We start from the raw sequence: 20,345 nt of genomic DNA, 5'->3' as shown, positions 1-20,345 counted from the left end.
TTCTGATTAAAAAGGCAATGTTTCTCCTCATATACCTGACAATGAAAAATGGAAAACCCACCGCCATGAATTGTTTTGTTGGACAAAAAGAAAATAATTTTTATTCAATAATGAAACTAATTTGTTAAAGATAATGTAGGTTTGGGAAACTTTCTAAATAATTGGTGGAATAACCAAAGAAAATGAAACAGAAGAAAAAAAAAAGTGCCAGAGGGGGAATCGAACATGAGACCTCTGGCGTAAGAATCCGAGCCCTAAACACCTAGGCCAGATGGCGGCTCGGCAGTGTACTAACATTTTATACTCATAAGGCACCTAAGAAACTTTGGATCGATTTTTCCCGGGATTTTCCGGGTAGTGCGAACTAATATTTTAACCACATGAGGTGTTAGGGGTCCTCTTTCACCACACAAAATTGCGGACAAATCCCCGACCCCACGGTCGTGCCGTCTCCTTGTCAGTCATGTTGACAGGGGATAGTTTGTTGTGTCTTGGTAAACCAATAGATAAGACACCATCATCATCATCATCATCATCATCCCTAAACTGACCATATCCAAGTACATTGGCATGCGTGAAAGTTATTATGCAAATGTGGCAAAATGCAGGTAGCTAACTAGATCAAATCAAATTTGTTTGGTTTCAAAAAATTTTTTACAAGATGCTATAAATAATATTCTGCATGCCATAAATGACACAATCAAAAGTATGTAGTGGATTAAATTATAGATATTGTAGGGACAACCTCTGGTGCTCATATCTCGTTGTGCAGTAAATAGAAATGGACACTCTATAAAGTGTCTGCATTATAGATTCCTGGACTAATACACAGCTTAAAAAATGAAGTAGTCAATTCATAAACACAATTTACAGAAGCAAACACTGAAATGTTCTATTATGTGGAGCAACTATTTCGAATATCAGTATGCAGTTGCTGCTGGAAAGATTTAAACCAAACAGTTAAGGTAAAAGGTATCATAGTCTGAGCATATGGCCTACTGTTACCATAGAACACCCAAGAACCAAATTAGAAAATAGTAGTAATATGGGATTACAACAAAGAATAGAACAGAATCATTTTATTTCCTCTAATTATTTTTCATACAACTGGCTTCTTCATAGTTCACAGTGGTGTCAAGATTTATACAATAATAAATTACATACACAGAAAATAACTAACTTATTCGAAAACCAAAAGATTTTCTTTATCACTAAGAGTAAAAATATATTATAATGATTACTTTCTAATAACTCTTCAACCGAACAGAATTCATTGTATTTTAGCCAAGTTTTTAATAAGCTCTTATATTTATTTAAACAATGGAAAATCCAATATAAAAATAACAATATTATGAAATGGATAGTTGCTACTCACCATGTAATGGAGACGCTGAACCGCAGATAGGCGCAACAAAAAGACTGCCAGAAAATGAGTTTTCGGCCAACAAGGCCTTCGTCGAAAAACACACACACACACACACACACACACACACACACACACACACACAGACAGGCTTCAGTTGCGAGACACTGACGTCATGTGTGTGTGTGTGTGTCTCGATGAAGCCCTTGTTGGCCATAAACACCCTTTCCGATAGTCTTTGTTGTGCCTATCTGCGACTCAGCATCTCTGCTGTATGGTGAATAGCAACTGTCCTATTCATAATATCCTTACATTTAGTTAGTGGTACTACTGGTTGGTTTATTGGAGAGTAAAAGGATCAAACTAGAGGGAGTGGTACTGTATGAGCTGAATACGGTAGCTTACTGAAAAACTTTATAATCAAATATTTATAGTCATTATGGACTATAGCAAGTCTTGAGGAAGGGAAATCCAATAAATGACCATTTCTTGTGTTGTGTACACACACATCAGACCTCATGTTGAATTTTTCCAGATTTTCTCTGGTACATATCAAACAGTTATATATATATACTGGTTAGGTAATGTCATTACACCAAGACATTTAACGATGTTTCTGCAGGACTCTGAGTGGTAATCCTATCAAACACCCAACTGTTTTCTTCTGCAATCTGGAAATACATTTAGCTCCTGAGGAACTGCCATAGAGCAATATGTAGTGCTGCAGATAAGAATGAAAGAAAGCAAAATATGACTGGAGCAACAACTGTTTGCTCACATTGTTCATGAGGTGAGGGGGGGGGGGGGGGGGGGGGGTACACGAGCTAGTTCACTGCACAGATAATTTGCATTTTCTTTCCAAGAGAGCTTTTGATCTACAAACAGTCCAAGTAGTTTCACTGTTTTATTTTCATTTTTGATCACATTTAGATTAAAAATTATTTCTTCTGTTTTTGTTTGGTTTATGCACAGCTGATTGGTATGACACCAGTGATTCGTTATTTGCGTTATTTCTCTGTTGTTGACTAATACACTTTGTAAATTCTCACCCGTGGTTATTAATGTCACGTAATGTCATCAGCGTACAGTATATTCTTATGTGGCATATAATGCCACGTAATGTAGACAATAAACAGGAAGGGTCCAAGAACACAGCAATGGGGTATTTCTCTTTTTATTCGGAGTATTGCTGATCTCTGCTTATTTGCTTACACAAGCTATAACCTACTGCTTAAATAAGATTTGAATAAACTGAGTGATTTACATTCTATGCCATAATATTTTAACTTTTGATGATTGTGTTATATGACATTTAGTTAGACGTTGTTGTTGTTGTGGTCTTCAGTCCTGAGACTGGTTCGATGCAGCTCTCCATGCTACCCTATCCTGTGCAAGTTTCTTCATCTCCCAGTACTTACTGCAACCTACATCCTTCTGAATTTGCTTAGTGTATTCATCTCTTGGTCTCCCTCTACGATTTTTACCCTCCACGCTGCCCTCCAATGCTAAATTTGTGATCCCTTGATGCCTCAGAACATGTCCTACCAACCGGTCCCTTCTTCTTGTCAAGTTGTGCCACAAACTCCTCTTCTTCCCAATTCTATTCAATACCTCCTCATTAGTTATGTGATCCACCCATCTAATCTTCAGCATTCTTCTGTAGCACAACATTTAGATACTCTGCTTGAATCAGTAAGTGTTCCAGATATAGATAGCCTTTTTTTCATACCCTTCATACATTATTCGCCGAAGCTTCAACTGCTTTTACAGTAGATAGATGAGACCTGATACCGAACTGTTGCTCATTTAAAATGATGTTGCTTTCAAAATAGTTGTACAGATGTTTATGCATATAATTTTCTATTATATCTAAAAACAAAGATGATGTGACTTACCAAACAAAAGTGCTGGCAGGTCGATAGTGTGTCTATCGACCTGCCAGCACTTTCGTTTGGTAAGTCACATCATCTTTGTTTTTAGATATATTTTTCCCACGTGGAATGTTTCCCTCTATGATATTAATATCATTAATTTTCTATTATCTTAGATATGATTGGTACTATTGAATGGGTCTGTAGTTATATGGGAGGTTTTTATCACCTTATTTTTATACATAGGTAAAGAAACTGTGAGCTTAAGACATTCTGGGAAAATTCCGTCATCTATTACTGTGTTAGATAGTGAAAGAAGTTTCATTTTGAATTTCTTTACTATTCACTTTACGATGAAACTACAGAGTCCAAAGCAATATTTTGTTTTTGGATTGCTTTGTTTATGTACTGATTTAATTTATGGATGTCATTTAAAGTGATTAGGATCCACATAAGTTTCTCACTTGTTTGTTTTGCATCAGTTAACAGGGCTTCTGCACTTAATGTAGAATTATAGATTGTAATGGTAGTGTTGGCAAAATTTACAAAATATTCATTGAGTGTATCAAAGTCAACAGGGATACAGTTTTAATTTTTAATTTTTATGAGACTTCTCTTTTAGAATGAATAGTAGTATCCTGAGTTTGTTAAGTTGTGGAGTGAACCACTTGTCAGTATGTATGATACTGCTTATGTGTAATATCAGTACGACATCTTTTGGCTACAGTGGGACACATCTTTTCTACTATGTGCTTAATCTCTGTCAGGGAACTGGAAAAGAATTTGTCAATACTTTTGCTATTATACATTATACAAGACCAATCTATTTCCTTTAACTGGTCTGTCATATTGTTTACGCTGGATTCTCCGAGTAGTCTATGTCAATTTTCAATTTGAAGCCATAGCCCTGCATGGTCTGATATTCCTAATTCTGTGACATTACAGTCAAGGAAGTCTTTGTGCATATTACTAATTATAGTCTAAAAACAAAGAAGATGTGACTTACCAAACGAAAGCGCTGGCAGGTTGCTAGACACACAAACGAACACAAACATACACACAAAATTCAAGCTTTCGCAACCAACGGTTGCTTTATCAGGAAAGAGGGAAGGAGAGGGAAAGACGAAAGGATGTGGGTTTTAAGGGAGAGGGTAAGGAGTCATTCCAATCCCGGGAGCGGAAAGACCTACCTTAGGTGGAAAAAAGGAAAGGTGTACACTCACATACACACACATATCCATCCACAAATACACAGACACAAGCAGATATTTGTAAAACCGTTGGTTGCGAAAGCTTGAATTTTGTGTGTATGTTTGTGTGTCTATCAACCTGCCAGCACTTTCGTTTGGTAAGTCACATCATCTTTGTTTTTAGTTATATTTTTCCCACGTGGAATATTTCCCTCTATTATATCCATATCATTAATTTGAACCCAACAATTACTAATTATACGTTATCAAGACACGAAAACAGTCTGGTGGGCTTTTGATTGAGACAATAGTGGTTTAATGACTCCAAAGAATTAATCATATGAATCACATTTTTTTTCTCTTTGTCCTTATATCTGTGTTAGTCAGTCTTGCCTACAATTATAATTTTATACTGTTTATATTTGGACAATTGCAATATTAAAGTATTATTTTTTTCTATAAATACTATCTTATTAGAGCTTGGCAAACTGAGACAATTACAACTTTTTAATGAGCATTGTAATTACAGCTACTTCAAATATGCCTTCAAGGCATATTCTTCTAAGGTCAATGATTGAGAATGTAAATCACTATTGCTTTTCATGTAGATTGAGACCCTGCCATGTGACATGCTCTTTCTGCAGTAGCTTGTTTCTAGCAAGTATCCAAGTGGAAAACAAATGTCTATTATGAACTCTTTCAAACAGTGTTCACTAATACATGAGAGCCTACAGTTAGCTTTATCAAACCAGTTTTGCAGTTCATTGACTGTACCTCTAAGTGATTGTACATTTATATGAAGGAGAATATTGTTTTAGTACAGAATGGTATTTTAGTTTCACTGGGTCTTGCAAGTTCATTTATTTTCACTGAGTGATTTAAAGCAGTAAAATTAACTGCATGAACTAGTCTGCTGCAGTTTCCTCTTAATGTGGTTTCTGCCTTTCCTTCGCTTGTATGTCATTTTCCCTAAAAAACGTGGTACTATAAAATGCATGGAAAGACTATCTTTTAAAATGGGATTGTTTCCATTTGCGAATTTATTTATAATCCTGTTTATCTCTCAACACACAAATCTCTTTCCTTAGTAATTCAGATGCTCACCATGTTCAGTATACAGAGTTTTCTCTAGTTAACTAATATCTGCTACCTTGCATTTTGTGTATGTGGAGCACAGTTGTCTGATTTTAAAGTTCGTTTTATGGATCTCTCTGTTAACACACAAACTAAAGATCAGGTCATGTGTTTTTCATTTTATGTAAATCTAAAAAATTCTTCAAACCTGTTGTACAATTTTTGGCTTTATTATGTGCCACACTATTTGCACCAGTCACACAAACAACAAAATCGTTGTTGTTCAGTACACTCTTATGTTCCAAGATACCTTCAATAACATTTTTTTGTTGTTCTTGTGTCAGGTTTTACATTGCCAGTTGCATAAAAGTCCATATTCACATCTTCCGCAGTTGTCTGCTTGAAACAGCACATTACACTTCTTTGTCTGCTGTTTATTTTTTCTGCTGACTTTCCTTTTACAACTTACCATTCTGTAACCTTCAGACTGGCTGGAATATTTGTTTTCAATGTTTAAAATGTCTCTGCTGCTTTCTGATAACACGCTTAACCTTTTTGTACACATGAGATTTGTTATATAAAACTAATTTTGTTGAGAGTGTGGCACTTTCTTAGCCACTTTGTTAGTCATTTCTTGAGAAATAGGAAGAGAGTTTCGAATTGTTTACAGATTTTTGGCCATTATTTACAACGGGAAGAATGTTTTGATTATTTACACACTTAAGGCCATTTTTCTCCACTAGCACACTGTAACCACTTGAGTTTCATATCCTCTGTTGTTTTCTGTATCACTTTTGCACCTCGTAACCTGATTGGAATACTGTTTGAAGCTGATGTTTGTAACTCTCAGTTTTCGATTCTAAGATTAGTGATTTCTCATCTCAGAATAACAGCAACTGGTCAAATGCTATTCAAATATTCATTTAACTTCTCAATTTCACCTTTACACTAATTGCAAACACCATTTTTTACTATATAACTATAACTTCTGGTCATATTAATATTACTTGCATCTACATTTGCCAATATTAATATTACTTGCATCTACATTTGCCACCATCTTGCTGTCTTTCTACATGTATAATTAAGTCAGTGAAGGTTTGAGGAGGCAACTAAAAATAATGTCTGATAAGACTGTATGCATTTTTTCAAACAAAGTTGTAAAATACACGTAAGCCCATAGTAAACCTGAATGGAAAAATCATCACTAAACCTGAATGGAAAAATCATCACTAGGAACAAAGTGTACTCATACCTTGGCAGTGAGCCGTACAAAAAACAAAACTTTCTTGACAATATATCTAAAACATGTTAGAAAGAGGTCAGATCTCATGAACAAAATTGTTAATATCAGTGCCGATAGCTTCTGGTTACCATTACATTAGTTTAGAAAATGCAAGGTCTGTTCAAAAAAATTCCAGAACTTTGTCCACAAAATTTTTCTATTCTTCTCTTTTATTTACTGTATACGGTCTCCTTTGAAACACTCTCCTCCGCAACTGATACACCACTCCAAATGCCTTTTCCATTTCTAGAAGTAGTCTTGGTATGTGCGAAGCACCATCTGTGAACTTACTTTCATCTCACTGATTGTTACAAATCGTTGTCCTTTCAACGGGGTTTTCGACTTTGGAAAAAACTGCGTGCATGGGCCAGATCTGGAGAGTAAAGAGGATGAGGCAGTACAGTGATTTCATTTTTTGTGCAATAGTCACATACCAACGTGGACAAATATGCGGGTGCATTATCGTGATGCAAATCATAAATTGTCTCGCCATATTTCAGGCCGTTTCTTTCTCACATTTTCTCACAGATGTCACAACACATTCTGACAGTAACCATCAATTAACAGTTTGGCCCCGTGCCACAAATTCTAATGAACTAATCCTTCAAGGTCAGAGAAAACTATCAGCATGGTTTTGACATTTGACCTCTGATGAGTGTTTTTTGGTCTTTGAGAACCTTTCCCAACACATTGTGGAGACAACCTTGGTCTCAACATCATAACAGTAGAACTATGTCTCACCACCAGTTATGATTCTCTTGAGGAACATCTCATTGTCATTTGCTCGATCCAAAAATTCTTCGCAGAGAGCCGTGTGAAGTGGCACTGGAGGGCAGTAGGAACAGTGGCAAGAACATAAACACAGACACCGCCAGACACCCTGTCGTATTCTACGCGGTTCTTATAGTAACCCCAGTAGCCACAGAGGGAGGGGGTCCGCCGAACAGGAAACCACGTTTCCAGTAGGACCAGACAAGTGGAAGGGAAGCGGCACAAAAGCTGTTTCAACTCAGCAAGATGGTGGAAAAAACCACGGCAATTCCATTGAAGGATAATGGTATCCGATTGTGAAGGCATGAAAGAACCATGGGGAGGGGGGATAGGTCACGCCTTAGAAGCGCTCACCGCCACCAACTTCGAAGTACCCTGATCAACTTCCATAGGAGCTATGGGTCGAGCAACATCCAGCTCCTGAGTGGACACTAGATGCTCCACATCATCTTCAGGTGCAGTGGTGAACTCCTTTTCTGTCTCTATGTCCTTCTCCTTTTGCTTTTTCTTCTTTTTGGTAGGATCCCGTTTGTCCTTCGGTTTATCAGGCTGAGTGGGTTTTTCCAACCCAGTGTCATGCACCGAGGAAGACCTGGAAGCCCTACGGCCCTCAGGTGGTGGCTTTTTCAGCCACTGTTGACATCTGGAGGGGCAGTAACCATGGAAGGGAGGACACCAAGCGATCCCTTCTGTGCGAGGGGAGCTGGAGGAGGCGGGCACTTCTCCGGCGCAGAGGTGGGGACTGAAGTCCCCAAAGAAGGAGGGGTTGTTACTCCCGATGTTGAAACCAGGGGAGCAATGGAAGAGGGTGTTCCCCTAACTACCAGGGGGGCAAGAATAGATGGGCGGGCTGGAGGGCCAACAAAAAGCGTCTGAGCTTGGGGGCTCATCGCCAGGGATGGCGACATCGAAGCTGTTGCAGCATATGTCGATGAAATGCGCACAGGGTGAAGTCGAACGTACTTGTGTTTAGCCTCTGTGTAAGTGAGCCTGTCCAAGGTCTTATACTCCATAATCTTCCATTCTTTTTCATAAACCATGCAGTCTGACAAGCAAGGTGGTTTCTGTGCGCAGTTGACACAAACAGGGGGCGGCGAACATGGGACATTGAGGTGAGAGGCACGTCCACAATCCCGACAGGTATGGTTGGCGTCACATCTCAATGACATATGTCCAAACCTCCAGCACTTAAAGCAGCGCATGGGAGGAGGGATGTAAGGCTTAACATTACGTCGATATATCATCACCTTGACCTTCTCGGGCAGGATGTCACCCTCAAAAGCCAAGATGAAGGCACCGGTGGAGACCCTACTATCTTTAGGTCCCCAGAACACACGTCGTACAAAGTGGACACCGCAGCATTCCAGATTTGCACGGAGCTCGTCGTCAGACTGCAACAACAGGTCACGATCAAAAATAAGTCCCTGAACCATATTGAGGCTCTTATGAGGCGTAATGGAGACTGCAACATCACCGAGCTTGTCACAAGCAAGCAATGCCCATGACTGTTCTGGGGATGATGTCTGTATGAGGACTGCTCTAGATCTCATTTTAGACATGCCCTCAACTTCTCCAAACTTGTCCTCTAAATTTTCCACAAAAAACTGAGGCTTTGTGGTCAGAAATGAGTCCCCATCTGTTCAGCTGCAAACCAGAAATCAAGGAGAATGTCTTTGCAATATCCTTTCTTTCAGGAGTGCTATTTCTGCAAGGTTCGCAGGAGAGCTTCTGTAAATTTTGGAAGGTAGGAGACAAGATACTGGCAGAAGTAAAGCTGTGAGGGCAGGGCGTGGGTCGTGCTTGGGTAGCTCAGTTGGTAGAGCACTTGCCCGCGAAAGGCAAAGGTCTTTTCATATCAGCACACACTCCGCTGCAGAGTGAAAATCTCATTCTGGAAACATTCCCCAGGCTGTGGCTAAGCCACGTCTCCGCAATATCCTTTCTTTCAGGAGTGCAAGTTCTGCAAGGATCGCAGGAGAGCTTCTGTAAAGTTTGGAAGGAAGGAGATGAGATACTGGCAGAAGTAAAGCTGTGAGGGTGGGGCGCGAGTCGTGCTTGGGTAGCTCAGTTGTTAGAGCACTTGCCTGCGAAAGGCAAAGGTCCCGAGTTCGAGTCTCAGTCTGGCACACAGTTTTAATCTGCCAGGAAGTTTCAATCCTAATGCTGGTTTGGTGCAGTCCTTCCTTGTCGCCTCCTAGCTAACCTCTTCATTTCAACTTAAGTGCTGATCATAACTGACAATCTGCCTTATTCGACACATCTAGGCCTGCACCGCAGGTCTTACCCTCTTGCATCGCCCCAATTGTGGTTTTAAGCAATGACACGTGTTGTTATATGTGCTCAAATATTCTTGTCATTTTATTATGTTCCTTGCTAGACTTTTTCTCACAGAGTCGTTGCAGAATATTTTTATTCCTTACTTGATCAAACCACCTGATCTTCAACATTCTTCTGTTACATCACAAATGTAACATAGCAGTGAGTGGTGCTCTCTTAAAAGGGTGGTGAGTGAGATTGACCACAAATTATACCATCTTCTGGCAATAACTGAACAATAATCCCTGGTGGAGGAGTTGTATTATACTTTTTTGCTGCCCTTTAGCATTTTCAAGACAGATGTTTTCAGTAATCCAAACAGCCAAAACTATAAAAGGAAAATGAATAAGATATTACACTAAACTATGATGTGTATTTGTCAAAATTTCATGGAATATAGATTTACGTAGGAGTATCTATATGAGGACACAAACGTAAATATATTTTAGCTATCAATTCAATTATACTAATATCAATACATATGTGAGTACTTTAATTCACAGGACCATGTGCTTATTATTTCTATATTTCTTTGCTCACTGTTCGCGTGCTGGTGTTAGGAGGGGAGACAGGTCTACTAAAGCTTCAGTCCTTGCAGGTTATGCAACTTGTCTCCAGTCTGCACCCACGTCAGTGTTCATTCGATGTACGGTTACCTCACATGCCTAGTGAGTACTATGCACATTCCACACAATTACTTCATTTCTTTCTTTCTATCAGCATTTTTTTCTTGTCAGAGATATGTTCCATACATGAGGTAATATATCATGTATTTCTTCAACGATGAACGTAGCTGGTGGTCAAATTAATATGGCTTAACTGTGTAGATGCAAATGTAACTTTTTAATAAAAACCCATAGAATGGCTTCAACAGGGTCAGCAACAATACTATATGCGAGCAGCTGTAATTGAAAGAGTGAGACAAATGAATCTTGCAAATTTGCAAACAAGGAAAAAAATCAACTACATTTAGCTGTAAATTTTGACATTTCACCCTGATGACAGTGACAACATGTAGTACAGGCTTCAGAAGACACGAAGGTGTTGGAAGATTATACCAATATACGACATCGCATAGCTTACAGAGATTTGTCAGACCTCTATAAAATGCGCACATATCTTGCTCAAGGGCATCCCCGATGTGCTCAATAGCATTTTGGTCAGCTCACGTATGGGAAGCAAACTAAAAGCTGTGCACAGACTGCAGGTTAATGTTTCATTCACCAATGAGAGACGATGGCCAACATTTAAGAGGTTTAACTTCACTTCCTGCAAATATTACCTCCACGTAAAAATACTTCCAGCAATTGTCTGAACAATAGTCTTTTGGCTATTAAACCAATAGCCACAGAAATGTGCCTTTGAAGTCTTTCAACACAGGAGTAGCACATAAAAGAAGTGGGCTTAATTAAATTACAATGTCTGCCACAGTAACATAAAGACAGACCCACAGACTAGCACTAACTGTATAATAATAAAATCTTATGGGTATAATGGGATTAAAAATGGTCTACATTTTCTACATCCAGCCTGAGAAAAGAAGTTATTAATAAACTATAAGCTCCATACTTTTTTCAATATATTACTACATATTTCTATGTGGTGTCCTCTTACCCGAAAATGGGTTTTGCATCGCTGCTGGTTCAGGCAATGAAGAAACTCCACTGGCTGATGTGAGAAACTGAGAATTTTGAGATGGTGAACCAAATACTGAGACTGGGACAGTTGACGTATTTGGAGATGACCATGCACCTAAAATAAAGCAGATTTTATTAAATGAACGATCAAATAGAACATCTACTGATATTCATCAGCACAAAGCTAAAACGTAAAATGTAAGAGACAGATACATGTTTGTGTCAAATGTATGAAACATTCTCGGAGATTAAAACTGTGTGTCCGAGATTCTGGAAGCTTACCTGTCATGAACAATACTCTTACGAACTGAATTATCTACGCAATACTCATGGCCCACCCTCACAGTTTTATTTCCTCCTGTACATTTCTCCTGCATACCTAGTGGAGTAGTACTCCTGAAAGAAAGGATATTGCCAACAAATGGCTTAGCTGCAATTATACAGCTATACCAGGTAATACTGTAAACTCCCACAGGCAGAGATTAGGGTTTAATGACTGATGGTGAGGTCAATAGAGAGACAGCACAAGCTCACACTGGAGAAGGAATTCAGCAGTGCCCTTTTAAAGGAATGATCCCAGCATTCACTATAAGTAATTTAGAGCCTAACACTGGTTAGTTGGATGAAAAATTCATCCACTACCCTCCCAAAAACGAGTCCAGTGGCTTACCACCGTGCCATCTCACCTGGTTAGAGGCAGAGAAGGAAGTATATGATAAGATGAAGAGGATGAAGAAGAGAAGGAGGAGGAGGAGGAGGAGGAGATGCTTATGACTAGAAGTCATCTAAACAGACCTGGGAAGACCACAATAGAGGGAGGGCAATTGAGAGTAGTGGGGGAGAGGGTGTGGTAAATGACAGATAGTCGCATGTATGCATTGTGTCAATAACACTTTTGCTCATAATGTACAAGCAGAATTCTGGCTACAAATAATAAATTTAAATCATGAGGCTTTGAGGCTATTTACATACACGGAATTCTGGAATGATACATAACAGCCAATTTTCTTATTCGGTTTCTCCGCTTTTAATGTGTTTGTGTTTTCTATTCTTCTAGCATTTTCCACCTGAGCATCTGGCAGATGATTTAGGAAAACCACAGCCCTTCAGTCACAATATTTTATGAGACTTCTCCATTTATAAATGCTGTAACTGCAGGGCTCTCTGTAGGTTTCAATTACTGGACAATGAATGAGAGTAAAAATACTTGCAAATCCGATGTGTTCTCTTGCTGGCACAAGGTAGTTGTACAAAGGAGGGAGGGGGTGTACATGCATTTATGTGAGTGCTTTAGCTTGAAAAATTATTTGTCCAAAATAACAAAATTTTCCATGTTGTTGAATAAACACTCCAACTATTTAGTGAGTTGTTGCCTTTACTCCTAAATTATTAACAATCTGTAAGAACTTTCCATAGCATATTTTAAAACCTTTTTATCAACATAGAATAAAAGCACTGCTGAAGCCAGAAAAAAAACAAACTGCTCAATGATGCAATAGGCCAACTGAGAATTCTTATTCAGCCACTCCACTTCAAGGAATTAGATAATTTAACAATGGAATGAGGTTACTGCAAAACCTAAAAGGTACTGTGGGCACAAGAGGAATGTGAACAAAAAAGATTTTAAGCTTATTTATAGACTTCCATTCCCTAAACAAAAGACTTGCACTTTTAACAACCGAACACATAAAAAAATTATATATTATGATCAATGTGCTCACTTTCTTGCTCCAACAACAATGAGACTCAAACTAATCCCCTATAAAGGTGAAGAGATTTTGGAAAAATTTTGAGATGGAAGAAAGAAGCAGAAAGCAAAATAGTGAAGGTATATGGAACCAAAGTAAACTGAAATAATTGAGATTTATTCACATGATACATTGTAAGCCAAAGTAAAGTAGGAAAAAATAGATGTAATTTAAGTAAAAATCTAAAAGAAGAAAACCCCAATTAAAAAAAAAAAAAACTCAAAACTGAAAAATATCAAATGTCTGACTTTTTGAGTTTGCCATGTGAATGAAACTGAATTACTATACAATGTAGGCGAGCATTTCCAATTCTGGCATTTTCCTTATAACGAAGAATATACTCCCAATCTGAAATATGTCAATCTTTTATTTATACCTGTAGATCCCTCTGTGTACAAAAGGGTGGAAGTGATAATGTGCTTCATATATCTCTAATAGGTTTATCAGTCAAAATCAAGTGCAAGCCTTTAACCAAACAACAGATTGCCAGTTCATTAAACAAAAAAAAAAAAAAAAAAAAAAAAAATGGTTCAAATGACTCTGAGCACTATGGGACTCAACATCTTAGGTCATAAGTTCCCTATAACTTATAACTACTTAAACCTAACTAACCTAATGACATCACACACACCCATGCCCGAGGCAGGATTCGAACCTGCGACCGTAGCAATCCCGCGGTTCCGGACTGCAGCGCCAGAACCGCTAGACCTCCGCGGCCGGCCCCTTCATTAAACACATGATGCACTTTTCCAATGCAAGGCACACAGAAAACAGAGGATAACACAAAGAAATACTGAATTTTGCCTTCAAAATAATTTTTTACTGAGGTAAAATCATACAACCTTGACTGGATGTCATAAGAAACCATATCAATCCTGTAAGGACAATGTCTTAGGAGCAGCACTGTTGCGATAACAAGCACATCATACCGCCTCTAGTTAAAAGTTTGGCTGAGCTCCAAAAAATGAAAAATTAATATCCACAATTGACACAGATGACTGCCTCTGCAGCCAAATGGTTAGTGCAGTAGCCACCAGAAACATCGCGGGAGGCGCAAATTGGCACGGCGCGTCACGGACGGTAGTTGCCGCAAGTAGAGTCCTGTCCACCAGAGGGCACGCGAGAATTCGGACGCGACCTATGCCGGCATAACAACAACAACAACAACAACAACAACAACAACTCCGGCAGCACGGGCAATGCCCAGTTAGTCATCATCGGGCATGCCTAGGACACAGTCCCGGTCTACGCTAAGTGAAGTGCGACGTAAACGTGAACAGTGTTACTACAGTTAGCATCACTGCGTTCAGTGCAGAAGGACTCAGGTTCAATTCCTGGAAAATGCTCAGATTTTTCTGAAATAGGGAGGTCTGGAACGGGGTCCACTCAACATTATGAGACCAAATAATGAGTTGCTTGAATAAAGAAACAGCAGTAGCATCACTTTTATTCATTTAGTGGCAATAATGGTTGGCACGATTGGCAACATGCTGACCTCATGTCCCAAGATCATAGACCACTCCTCAGACAGCCCTGCAGGCAGCAGTCAAGCCAGCCTGAACAGGCTTAAGGCCTAATCTCTGAGTGGGGTTAAACGTTCTGTTGACACACCAAAGGTGGACAGTTAGAAAAGTTGTTAAAATACCAGCAGGAGGGGAGAGGAGGGCAGAACATCCATTTGAGTAAAAACTTGGAAATCCAGGAATTACACAATTTTGCTGAAAATGCTTTTAAGTTTCCATCCACATCTTGCTCCTTTGTTTTCAGCATTTCAACTTTTCCCTTGCTGGAAAGAACAAGATAACTTAAAGAGTCGGTGACTATTCCCGTCTGCGCCACAATTTTTCAATTTGACCAGGCAAAAAAGAAAGAATCTACTGAATTTACAGCTGATTATTAGCAAAAAGAAGAAGAAGAAGATGTTTGTTCACTCACCTGTGGCCCAGTCACCCCCCTGTGCATCTGAAGCTTGTGATTTCATCAGACTGTCCAGGTCTTTAAGGGCAGCATATCGATCCTCCGACGGTGGCTGGGACTGCATTGTTCCAGCAACACCCACAGAACTTGCCGATTTGCGCGCAGGACTTCCGAAAACATTATTACTCATTGTTGACAAAGCTGCTGCAGTAGGCATACCTGTAACATGTCATTATTGCTAAGCAATTGACTGAGTGTTCAATCCATTTGCCCCATTGTACATAAGTCACCAATTTCAAATGGCACATCTACACATCTCCTAACCAAGCACTGAACCATAAGTAAAGGTAGCAGGGCTGGCACAGTCATAACGAGCTAATGCATATACTGAATCTCAAGCTTTCGCAAGTTTGAAACTAGTCTCTCCATTTGGACAAATGAGCAGAAAGAAATGGGAAAGACAGGCATATGAATCTACATGTTCTCATGGCGTATTAATTGCACCATAAAATTATGCGAATTCACCTGTAACCATACTTAAGTCTGATGCAAATATTTCAGTTTCAAACTGTCCAGGCATCTTTGGAGCAAGGCTGACAGATGTTGAAGCACTCCAGTCCATCTTATATATTGTGAGGGTGAGCCACGTGCATAAAAGTAGATGGCAGATCATGGTGGAAGGAATGGAAAGTAAGTCAGCAGAGATATATGCTAGCATGACCCCTCTGTGGAAAAGTACTGTTTTACAAATTCTGGTCAACAGAGGACAGTACCATTGTCTAACTGCTAGTGCTGGATTCCACTGCACTGGCAAGAATTAACTCACACAGACAACCGAACTGTCTCACTCTCAACTAGAATTTGTGAAACATCTTTCATAGAGGGGTCATGCTAGCATTTATCTCTGTTGACTGTGTAGTATTTCTTGCTTCATGATCTTCTGAGTACTGATTAGCACTTATGTATGAAAGCGGATAGGAGTGCTTTGCAGTCAGTCCATCTCACTTGGTCTGTAGATTGCAGATGGTTTGCAGCCAAAATATTAGTAGCAGATGAAGTATGATTAAATTTAAATTCCTGTAATTTTACGTACCACGTGCAGATGTAGTCTCCAAAACAAGTGATCACAACTGAGAGGCCTATTATTAATTAGCTCTTAATAAATTATATGAAACACATGAGCACAAAAGAGGAGGGTCCATCTGGATAAGGGTGCTCTGATCTTTGTCTGTGAGGGGATGAGGACAATGGATTCACTGACTGAGATGGTGTCCAACGAGACAACTAAAATATCAATCTGGGTAACATAACTACTTAAGAATGTTCCAGTAGAGGTCCTGTTAGAGAAAATAATGGTTCAGAACAAGAAAGTCTCAACAGAGAAGGATCATTAGTTGTAACGCTGGAACTGATGGCCATATCCTTGTGATAGAAGTTGGACAGAAGATCCTGAAGGAAATGTAAGAGCAAGACTTAAAACTGTATTTGGGATTCTCACAGGAGACCGACAGGGTGATCAAAGACATCAAAGGTGACAATGGCAGCAGTTTGGCAGCTGGAAGTGTTGCAGATAAATCTGCAACACAGTAAGGGGACACCTTCTGCAAAGACAGGGGGGAGGGGGGGGGGGTGGACATGGTCTTAATCCTAAAACCTTGCTCATATAAAAGGAGGTGGGGGGGGGGGGTCGGAAGGGTATGTAGATGTACCTACTGTCACCAGAGCCAGACTTCATAATATCCTCACTAGGATACCAAAAAAACATGAGGCAGGCTAAGAAGGGAGGATGGTGAGTACACTATGTCAGCACATGAGACACTGGAAGTGCCCCTAAAGACTCACTTCCTCAAATGTACTCTGGCAAGTGATTTGGACAGGAATGCAGTCCATGTGAGTTATTGGTTTATAGGACATAATAACCAATGGGAGAACTGGGTATCTGCCTCGAAATGTCTTGGTAGTGGGAACTTCAACTGCTCAAGTCGCCAAGTCCAGCAGGTATCTTTCAGGGTCTGCTGCAACAAGCAGTAAAGGGATTAATTAGACTCCCATCCACGCTGTTCAGTTAGTTTGGCTGCTGTTGTCATTCTGAATCCTTGGCGGACAGTAAAGGTTGATTTCATTCCAAAACCAGGGAGAATTTATCACACAAAGAGTATGTGACCAATCAGTCTGTCCTCCTTTCCTCTAAAAAAGTTAAAAAAGCTGGTTAACATGCACATTCATTCAGAAAAGATGGTTATTTCAGCTTCTGCTACACAAAAACAAACACGCACAGCAACCACGCAAATCGTGTGAAACAACACTTCACCAACTTGTTTGGAAGGCAGAAAAAGCACTGCACTTTCAGGAAATGGCACTCTGTATCTTCCTGGATAATGAGGAGGGGGGTGAGGAGGGTGGCTTTTAGTAACACTATCTTCGAATCCATGGTTAAAGCTGCACAAGTAAACAGCATCAAGATCACTGTACTTGGATGGGTAAAAGACAGTAAACAAAAGGTAAAACCCACCATTAATAATGTGGAAACATGTCTAGAGGGTGTCTAGCAAGGTAGGGTCTTGTCCCTGCTCCTGTGGAAATTAGTGACTAATAAGCTCATTAACTCGCTAAATACTATTTTTGCCAAGGACACACAGATGAACAGTCATAACATTTGGCAAATTTGCAAGTACTGTAAACAGACTGATACAATGCACTGAGCAAAATTGTTGTAGGAAACAGGATTTAAGCGTTACTTCCAAGAAAGTTAGAGTTCACAAGGAAGCACACCCAAGACACATACTGCAATTTTAAGCTCTGAAATGAAAGTCTACCAATAGAGAAGGTAGTGAAGTACCAAGTAACCCTGGATGCGAAACTAACAAGGCCCTCCTCACATAAAGAATGTATGTTCCAAGGCAAAAAGTGCTCTTATATGCAATAGAAGGGCCTGTTGAAAACACTGGGGTCTTTGCCCCAAGAGCAAAGACTAGAACTACACCTCTGCAATGGCCCTATGATACTTACGGGGCTACAGTGTGGTGGAATAAAGTACAAAAGAAGGCAGCTAATGGGCTTGAGAAGGTGCAAAGGCTGGCCTGCCTATCGATAAGGGCTGGAATCAGCAGCATGCTCACTGCTGGGTTGAAAAGCATGGTGGACATGTGATGATTAAACATTACTTTATAAAAGGCAAAATACCTCCATATTCAATATCAACTAATTTCACTGTTTCAGGACTTTTTCTTGCTGTTGTCGGACTAATGATGGCTGAAGCAGAGAAGACATAAAACATCCGCTACCAGTTTAACAAAGCTCTTTTACTATCTTTAGTGTATCAATTCCTAATCTAGTTCCCTAGCATTACCTGTTTTAACTACAATCCAGTGCTTTTAATTGATATTCATATTATAATCTCCACTCAAGGTACTACCCTTTCTGTTCAAATGCTCTTCAAAGTCCTTTTGTGTGCCTGGCAGAACTATTTCTTTTCTCTGAAATTAAATTTCCTTTCGAAATTTCTTCTTTGTTTCCTTTCACTGCTTGCTCAATGTACAGAATGCATACAGGCTATGATCGAATCGCATTCTCTTCTTAACTACTGCTTCCCCTCCATGCTCTCCAGCTCTTGCAGCTGCAGTCTGGTTTCTGTGCTCAAGTTGTAAATAGCCTTCCGACGATTCTATAAAAAAATGTTTACTAAGGCATGACATGAATAAATATCTTCCATTTCACATTAGACTGCCACAGTTACAACTTTGTCTACAACTACATGAAGCAAAACACTCTTCAGTTTACAGGTCATATTACTAGTTGTCAGTGCATGTGATCACCCTTTCAGGAAAACTAACTGCCAGGGCAAACCTTTGATTTCAACAGTCTCTCTGTGCTTCCTGGCACCACTTTCTCCTCTGAGACTACATATGATACAAATTATGCTCCAAAAGCTTGAGATACAATGTTCTCAGAAATTTCAGCATCTAATGTTGTCTTATTTTCCATTTGTTTGATGAGAATTCTGATGCTACTTTGATTATTGATTTGGAAGAAAAATGGAAATGATAGTATTCTTTTTAACACTAATTGCTAGAGTTAAAAAAAAAAGTGATAACACATGGAAGCAACAGCTGCAAACTACCAGCTATAAGCTTTCAACTTGCTAATTTTTATATTCTGGTAACAAATTTGCAAATGTTTATCACAGTGATTCTTTCTGAAACATTAATTGCAAAACGGAAAGAGAACAACGATCAAAGCTGACAAAAGAGAAGGTTACTCAGCTGACACTAATTAATAGCTGAACATTAACAACACAACCCCAACAGCATAACTAGTAGTTGTAACATACAATATTTTCAAGACTGTCATCTAGCAATCATGACTGTTTTCCACCATCATTGTATAACCAACACTGACTCACTATCAACTTAGCGTACATCTTCATGATTACTCAACAATTCACAATCAAGTGCCTGGCAGAGGGTTCACTGAACCACCTTTCAGCTATTTCTCTATTGTTCCACTCTTGAATAGTACATGGGAAAATGAAAACTTGAATCTTTCCGTGAAAGCTCTAATTCCTCTTTATTTTATTATGATGATCATTTCTCCCTATGTACGTGGAAACAAAAAAAAATATTTTTACATTCAGAGGAGAAGGTCTGTGATTGAAATTTCATGAGAAGATCCTTCCACAATGAAAAACACCTTTGTTTTAATGATTGCAACCTCAATCTGCATGTCATATCCACGGCATGCTCTCCCAGTTTATGTTCATTTCTTAGAGCACTACCTAAAGACAAGACATTTTCTTTCCCTAGGTGGTAATAATGAAATCTGGATTAGGTTTACATACCTTCGACTGCCCCTGGACGCAATTAAGTTGTTCAGTTATTGTCTGGCCACATATCACAGACATGTACTACTTTTGAAGCATTTCTTTCAAATACACTATTTTCATACATATTGGAATACATAATTGCCAGGAACTTAGGCAACTTCTCAATCTATGAGAATTGAAAGATCATTTTTGCTTTGTTCAACACTAATCTAGTTGTTCACGTATTGTAACAAATGTTGTCAATGAGTTTACAATGATTTACTATTGAAAGATTAGTTATGGCGTCAGAAATAATGCAATTTAAATTTAGTATCAATATTTCCATATTCAGAGACACTTAACAATAACACA

At 39.1% G+C, this 20,345-nt stretch overlaps 1 protein-coding gene across 2 annotated transcripts in view; it reads right to left on the bottom strand.

Annotated features, from left to right (window-relative positions):
- LOC126162324 (arf-GAP domain and FG repeat-containing protein 1) overlaps positions 1 to 20,345 on the bottom strand; it is a 97,071-nt gene that overhangs the window by 31,219 nt on the left and 45,507 nt on the right. For both annotated transcript variants that reach the window (XM_049918750.1, XM_049918751.1), the window contains 2 exons: positions 15,191 to 15,391; positions 11,485 to 11,622 (listed from right to left, as the gene is read on the bottom strand). In XM_049918750.1, coding sequence (XP_049774707.1) covers positions 11,485 to 11,622; positions 15,191 to 15,391 — 339 coding nt within the window. The remainder of the gene's footprint in view (positions 1 to 11,484; positions 11,623 to 15,190; positions 15,392 to 20,345) is intronic.

Source organism: Schistocerca cancellata, chromosome 2 (assembly GCF_023864275.1).
Source record: "Schistocerca cancellata isolate TAMUIC-IGC-003103 chromosome 2, iqSchCanc2.1, whole genome shotgun sequence".
Lineage (NCBI taxonomy): Eukaryota > Metazoa > Arthropoda > Insecta > Orthoptera > Acrididae > Schistocerca > Schistocerca cancellata.
The sequence above is the reverse complement of the archived record's forward strand: the minus strand, read 5'-3'. Positions and strand labels throughout refer to the sequence as shown.